We start from the raw sequence: 8,165 nt of genomic DNA on the forward strand, positions 1-8,165 counted from the left end.
GCGACTCCCACCACTATTCCCTCTCCAAGCGTCCGACGATCGTATACCGCTAGCTCCCTCCGCCACTCCGTGCTGCTCTTAGCTCACCTACACGCAGCAGTGTATGAGTGACGCGTTATCGTGTGCGAGTCACACGGATATTCGGACGGCATTAACGCCGGTGCGTGTACCGATCGCGCCGACTTCGGATAAACAGAGCGATAAATCTAATATGAAACCAAAACAAAAGGCAATCACATCGCATATCACCAGCGCTACCAAATTTTCGTGTCCCGTGTGTGACTCGAATCATTTGTTATATCAATGTTCCGCGTTTCTCGCTAAAACTCCGACACAACGATACGAAGTAATTCGAAATAAAAGGCGCTGCCTTAATTGTCTAAGTTCGAAGCATCAAGCGAAAGAATGTACGAGTGTCCGCTCGTGCAAAGAATGCAACAAGAAGCATCATACGCTTCTACATTTTTCCGACGCTCCGAAAGCAAATGCTCAAGCGATACCGTCTCCCGCGACAACAATTACCGTCGCCCCGGCAACGGACGTTTCATCGCATATCGTTGCGAAAGCTATCTCCGCGCGTCAGATTCTCCTTGCTACTGCTCGCGTTCGCGTACTGTCAAAGCACGGTCGATCCCAATGGGCACGAGCGCTTATTGATCAAGGATCCGCATCATCCTTCATCACCGAAAATCTCGTACAGTCATTAAGACTTCCGAAGTTAAATACAGCAGTTCAGGTAACAGGTATCGGCGAAACGCAGACGAGCGTTCGACATGCCGCGTGCCTGACGATCACTCCTAGTCACGCGGATGCTCCAGTTTATTCAACCACCGCGTTAATTTTGAAATCGCTGACTCGATATTTACCAAATCGTCTCGACATTCAAACGCAATGGCCGCATTTGAATGGACTTTCGTTAGCTGATCCCGATCCCGCAGGATCAGCTCCAATAGAAATAATTATCGGAGCGGATCTTTTCGGATCTCTCATTCTCGACGGCGTGCGCAAAGGCGCCGCCGACGAACCCATCGCTCAAAATACCGTATTGGGCTGGATCATTTCCGGGCCTACAGCGCACTCAAGATCGCATTCCCGACAAGCCATTGACGTCCATCACATCTCCGTTGTGGACGAACTTGATCAAACTCTCCGCCGATTTTGGGAAATCGAGGAAGTTCCCATTTCATCGAAATTAACGAGCGAAGAAAAGGCTTGTGACGACCATTTCACTTCAACGCATTCTCGCAATTCCGAAGGTCGTTACGTCGTAAGACTTCCATTCAAAACCGGACCTCCAATCAATATTGGAGAGTCTCGACATTCCGCGTTTCAAAATTACCTTCGCACCGAAAGCCGCCTTAACATAGATTCATCGAAATCGTCGGAATATCACACGTTCTTAAAGGAATATTCTGATCTTGGCCATATGCAACGCGTCTCAGAAACCGAAGACTTGAATGACACGACGCAAATCGTATACATTCCGCATCATGCCGTATTCCGCGCTAACAGCCTCACAACGCGCACACGTATCGTTTTTAACGCTTCAAGCCGAACATCCAATGGAACGTCATTAAACGATCATTTGTATCCGGGCCCTAAACTTCAAAAGGACTTAGCCGCAATAATTTTGCGTTGGCGCACATTTCGATACGTTTACTCTGCCGACGTGGCCAAAATGTATCGTCAAATTCTCGTCGATCCTCGCGATCGCGATTATTAGCGCATCTTCTGGCGGCCGTCTTCAACATTCTCAGTTGAAGCATATCGTCTCTGTACCGTAACATACGGCATGACGTCAGCCCCCTACTTAGCATTAAGAGTCATGAACCAACTCGCTATCGATGAAGGCGCTTCCTTTCCGTTAGCCATCTCAGTTCTTGATCGTCAAATGTACGTAGACGATTTTATTTTCAGTGCCGATGACAAGGTTCTCGCTCGTCAAACTCGCGAGCAGGTTGTTTCTCTTCTCAAAAAAGGTGGATTCGTGCTTCGAAAGTGGGCAAGCAACCTGCCTGAACTCCTTGACGAGATCGACGCTACCGACCACGGTCGAGCTCAGAACCGAGATTTACGCGAAGATGAAAGTCTAAAAATTCTCGGCCTCACTTGGAGACCAGATCGTGACATCTTCCAATTTACTGTAAAAATTGCCGGTTCGCCCGGCAATACCAAAAGGAAAATTTTGTCCGATATTGCTAAATTTTTCGATCCACTCGGATGGGCAACGCCAGTTATTATTCATGCCAAAATTTTAATGCAACGACTTTGGATAGCCCAATGTGATTGGGACGAAGTCGTTCCGCCGAAGCTGTTTGAGGCCTGGCAGCAGTATCGCACTCATCTTCACAAACTTGAAGAGGTGACGATTCCACGCTGGATTCAACTCGGCCATCACGTACTGAATCGAGAATTGCACGGATTCTCGGATGCCTCTACGAAAGCATACGCCGCAGCAGTGTACCTTCGCGTCATCACAGTGGATGGAATGGTCTCGGTCAATCTCCTTGCCGCAAAATCAAAAGTCGCTCCCGTCAGGACCATGAGTGTTCCGCGACTCGAGCTATCGGCAGCTCAATTACTCGCGCGGCTCATCGAATTTCTTCTCGAATCTCTCGACTTTCGTGACGTAAGCGTTCATTGTTGGACCGATTCCACAATCACCCTTGCTTGGTTGAGCCGACCTTCCACTACCTGGAAGACCTTTGTCGCCAATAGAGTAGCCGAGATTCACACGTTACTTCCTAACACTCCATGGCGTCATATCTCGACGAAAGAGAATCCTGCCGACTGCGCTTCGCGCGGAATCGCTCCAGACGACCTGGCCACAAACATTCAATGGTGGTCAGGTCCAGAATGGCTTAGACAATCGTCCGATTATTGGCCTAGATCTAACTCGGAATTCGATCATCACGCGCTAAGCGAACAACGCGAGCAAACACAGTCGCTCACTACTTTCGTTGTAATACCGTGGGATCTAGCACAGCGTTATTCGTCATGGCACAAGCTCCTCCGAATAACAGCCTATCTTTATAGATTCATAAACAATTCCCGCGCTCGGAATACCGTCAGCAACTCGACGATACGACAACCTGGTACTCAAACCTACTTAAATCCGATTGAAATCAAGTCCGCTGAAACATTCTGGGTTCGTTACATTCAATCCAAAATATTCCCATGCGAGATGTCGTCACTAAACAAGGCGACTCCGATTAAGAAATCTAGCCCATTGCTTTCATTAAATCCGTATCTCGATCATGACCAAATTATTCGAGTCGGTGGCAGGCTTAGGAACGCCACCTTACAAGATGACGTTCGTAATCCGATTGTCCTAAAGGACCATCCCCTGGTCAGGATGATTATCACGGACACCCACCGACGAACTCTGCATGCTGGATCTCAACTAACATTAGCTCGTATTCGCGAGAAATTTTGGATATTACGAGCACGATCTCTGGTCCGTGCTGTACTCTACAAGTGTGTACCCTGTACACGAGAGAGAGCTCAGATTCATACAGAACTTATGGGCAACCTTCCGAATGTCAGAGTAAACCGCTCAACTCGAGCATTTGAACATAGCGGTGTCGACTATGCCGGTCCGATTCTCGTACGAACCTCTAGTGGACGAGGTCATAAGGCGCACAAAGCCTATATTTCCGTTTTCGTATGTATGACTACAAAAGCGATCCATCTCGAGCTCGTAAGCGACTACACGTCAGAAGCTTTTCTCGCCACATTCCATCGTTTCGTCTCTCGTCGCGGATATCCTGCATCGATTTATTCAGATAATGGAACTACATTCCAAGGCGCCGATCGCGAACTTCGGATCGCAATTACAAACGCTCTCAAAAATTCGGATTTTCAAAATATGTTTTCGACCGACGGAGTAAATGGCATTTCGTTCCACCTTCCGCGCCCCACTTCGGTGGATTATGGGAAGCTGCCGTGCGCAGTGTCAAGTATCATTTGAAACGTTGTATAGGATCCCATACACTCACATTCGAAGAATTAACTACCATTCTGTGTCGTATCGAAGCATGTCTTAATTCTCGACCCATTGGCGCCGTGTCCGAAAATTTCGATGATTATAATGTCTTAACGCCGGGACACTTCCTTATCGGAGGACCCATTCTAGCTGCGCCACAGCCAAGCGTTCTCGATCTTAACGAATCACGTCTTTCCCGCTGGCAATTGTTGCAACACACTACCGAGAAGTTTTGGAAATCGTGGTCAAACGACTACCTATTGACGTTGCAGCAGCGGCCAAAGTGGAAAACAGCGCAACGACTCGCGACTATAGGTCGAATAGTTCTCTTGCGAAACGCACTTGCGCCTCCATGTCACTGGGAACTCGGACGCATCACCGAATGTCATCCCGGCGACGATGGACTCACTCGTGTCGTTACTGTACGCACCGCGCGTTCACAGTACAAGCGTCCCATTGTAAAATGTTTCCTGCCGATCGACATCAACAACACCGATCAAAATTCCGCCACGGCGGGCGGTACCGATTCCGACGAAATGTATAACCGTATTTAAAATGTATTGTATTGCACCTTTTATTGTAAAAAAAAAAATTTTGTTTTTTTTTTCCATTTCAGTATTATTAGCGTTCTAATCACAACACGTAAGCGTTATAGTTATAGTCCTCTTTTCGAATGATATCATTCGAGACGGGCGGTATGTTCCGGAATCGTCTAATAATTGGATAATTTCAGCGAATCGTTGAAAGTCGCGTTCGCGGATCCTCATTCGCGATCCTTTTTCGATTACTCGTGTGCGCCGTGCGTCAAGTAGGATCCGTCGCGCACCCCCCATTTTTGTGCCGATCGAAAAATATATATTCGTTTTCCTTATTAAGCTCGGTGTGTTGTCGTGTTTCGTTTTGATTTGTGACACGCAATCAATAACAAAGACTTTGCGTTCCGCGGTGCGCCGTTCTTCTGTCGAACTACGAAACTGCCGTGCTAACCGTCTGTATCATTACGGGTTCCGACTTTTACGATTATTCGGACCAACCGACTCGATCTGGCGAGCGGTGTGTCGTGTTTTCGCGCTCGGATCTTGATCGCTGCTAAGTACGTCCCGCCGCGAGAAGATTTCCGCCGCGTCCGGAGCTACTGTCTATAGCTCTGCCCAAGATTTCCGTCGCGTCCGCGAGCAGCACGTTTGGTCAAGGGCAAGATCTCCGTTCGTTCCGTACCGTCATTATCCACCGTTCGTCTAGGTCTGTATTTTCAAATAGGCAAATCAACTTCTGACTACAATCGAATAAAGTGCGTGATATCAAATTTCAAACTGTTAGCGGTCAATCTATCTTCTCCTCTATTCCTGATTCAAAACCAACAACCTTGGTAATTAGCACATTCCCGAACATAATTATTTATAATTATTAAGTTAATGAAGAAATAAGAGAATCAAAATTTAAATTGATAATGCATACACTAAAAAGAAATTCTTTAAATCAAAGAAATATATTTTGTTAAATATAATTTCTTAACTTAAAAATATATTTGTTAAATTTTAGAAAACATGTAATAAATATAAAGTAATATTTTTTTTTAATTTGTAAAAAATGAGCTGTAAAATTATGAATTTCTAGATAAAATGATTTCTTTGATTTAAAATATTTATATACAAGAATAAGCAAATGATTTTCTTGCAAGAAGAAAATTAATTTTTTTTTTAACTTCCGTTTCCGGAGCGAGTGCGAGTGACTGACGATTTTGGAACGAGCGAGAAAGAGAGTGAAGGAGAATGAAAAAGTGTTTGAAAGTGTGAGGAAAGTGAGAGGAGGAGAAGAGCGGAGTGAAAGATAGGTGGAAAAGTATGGATGAGGGAAAATGTGGGAAGGTGTGGGAAGGGAACAAAGAAAGGAGGGAGATATAGAGAAATTAGAAAAGATAGAGGGGGGGCGGATGAGAGAGGAGACAAAGGAGCAAAGGAAGAGATCTGGAGAGGTGGATAAAAATTAAATGAAGGAAAATGTGGCGAGAGCAGGAAGAACAGGGAAAGAAGTGTAGATAAGGGAAGGATAGGGAGTAAGGTTGACTAGGCGAAGAGGGAAAGGAGGAGAAAGACAAGGAAGGAAGAAGTGGAGGAAAAAAGGAAAGATAATGAAAGGAAAGAGAGAAATAGTGGGAAGAGGAAGAAAGGAGAGTAAAGGGAATACAAGCTTGGACAGGATGTGGAAAAGAAAAAGAAAAAGAAATTCGATAGGAAAGGAGGAAAGGGAAGCGGAAGAGGAGGGAGAATGGTTTATTTAGAAAAGCAAAGAAATGGCAAAAATCACCGCAAAAAAGGAAAGAAATGAAGGAGAATGGAGAAGGAAAGAGGGAACAGAATGAAGGGAGAAGAGAGGGATGGAGAAGGGAATTTATGGAAGAGCTGAGGGAAATAAAAGAGAAGTTAAAGGAAGCAGTGAGAAGTCAGAGGAAAGAGGTGAGAGAGGAGATGGAAGCAATGATAAGGAGAATGAGAGAGAGGGAGGAGGAATGGGGAAGAGACAAAGGGGAAATGAAGGGTAGAATAGAGGAGCTTGAAAGAAGGTACAAAGAAGGAGAGGAGGAAGGGAGGAGAGAAAGGGAAGGGAAAAATAACAGATTAGAAGCTGGAATAAAATAAATAGAAAGATGAGTGGAGATGAGAGAAAGGGAGGAGAGGAGGAAAAACATGAGTGAAGACGTGGAAAGGAGAAAAGAAAGAAATAGAGGAAAGAATTAGAAGAATGTGCATTGAAGTGGGAGTAGGTGAGGAGATAGAGCAGGTAAAGGTGACAAATATAAAGAGGGAAGGGGAAGAAAGGAGAGTGTTAGTAAGGATGAGAAGTTTGGAAGGAAAAAAGATAGTGATGAGGAAGAGAAGGTAAATAGGAGGAAAGGAGGTAAGGATAGAAGATGATCTGACGTGGAGAAAAAGGAAGATGAGGTGACAGTTAGAAGAGATAGCGAGGAAGGAGAGAAGCAGAGGGAGGAGAGTAAGTTATGGGAAAGTGCGGATAGAAGAAAAGTGGTGATGGTAGGGTGAGGAAGAGGACAGATTAAGAGATAAGGAGGGTGAAGTGTGGGAAATACAGGGGGAAGAGGAAAAAGGGGAGCAGGAGGGGGGGGGAGATGGGAAAATGGGGAAGGAGTAGAAGTAGCATTTTGGAATGTGGCGGAGGTAAAAGATAAGGATAAGGAGTTTTGAGGAAAAACTAGAGAATGGGAGATAGTGGTTCTAATGGAAACATGGGTAGATGAGAAATATTTGACAGAGTATGAGAGGGAAAATGAATATGAGTGAAAAGTAAGATAGGCAAAGAGAAAGAACAAGAAGGGAAGGACAAGTGGATGATGATAGGAATAAAAAAGGAGATTGAAAGAGAGGAAGAGGAGGAGAAGGAAGAGGGAGTGAGATAAAATGCGTGGTAAAAGTGGATAAAAGGAAGATGGAGGGTAGTGGGAATATATGCAATAAGAACTTGGGAAGTTAGAGGGGTTGAAGAAATGGATGGAGGAAAGGGAGAAGGGAATAAGAACAATCATAGGGAAGGATTTTAATGCGAGGACGGGGGAGGAAGGAAGGTGGAAGAAGGTGGAGTCAGGTGGAGTGGAGTCAGGAGGAGAGAAAGAAATGAGTAGAAGGTCTAAAGACAAAAAAGTGAATGAAAAAGGGAAAAAGTTGATAAAAGTTATCGAAGAGAGGGGGTGGAGAACTTTGAATAGATGTGTAAAGGGAGATGAAGAAGGGGAGTATACGTATGTGGGAGAGAGGGGAGAAACAGTGATAGATTATATATTAGGGGTTAGGGAGATGTTAAACAAGATGGCGAGATTGGAAGTGGGAGAAGAAGTGGATTCAGATCATCACCCGGTGGTCATATGGCTAGAGGGAAGGAAGATAGAGGAAAAAGGCAGAAAGGGAGGGAAAGAAAGAAATACAGAGGAAGATAGAATGAGGAGGGGAGGGAGAGATTTTAGGGGGGAAGGTCATGTAAATTACTTTAAGCAATCAAATGCAGATCCATGTGTTTTCTTTCGCAATAATGAGCAAAGTAAAGTCATGATTGCACTTTATATAGACGATGGACTTATTTTAGCCACAAATGAGAATTTAATAAATGACACCTTGAAAGAAATACAAAATGTATTTGAAATTACAATTGAAAATTCAGAATATTTTTT

At 44.7% G+C, this 8,165-nt stretch overlaps 1 protein-coding gene across 1 annotated transcript; it reads left to right on the forward strand.

Moving 5' to 3' along the window:
- The first annotated feature begins 1,792 nt into the window (after positions 1-1,792).
- Positions 1,793-3,970, forward strand: LOC116851764. The gene has a single exon (XM_032831535.1). It carries the CDS (start codon positions 1,793-1,795, stop codon positions 3,968-3,970), a length of 2,178 nt encoding a protein of 725 aa, XP_032687426.1.
- The last annotated feature ends 4,195 nt before the right edge of the window (positions 3,971-8,165 follow it).

This window comes from Odontomachus brunneus, unplaced genomic scaffold (assembly GCF_010583005.1).
Source record: "Odontomachus brunneus isolate Ranch 3 - 2012 unplaced genomic scaffold, Obru_v1 Obru_scaffold_189, whole genome shotgun sequence".
Classification (NCBI taxonomy): Eukaryota; Metazoa; Arthropoda; class Insecta; order Hymenoptera; family Formicidae; genus Odontomachus; species Odontomachus brunneus.

Excerpts from the sequence above, each read along its gene's own strand:
- LOC116851764 (XM_032831535.1), top strand. The coding sequence starts at position 1,793 with ATGACGTCAGCCCCCTACTTAGCATTAAGAGTCATGAACCAACTCGCT.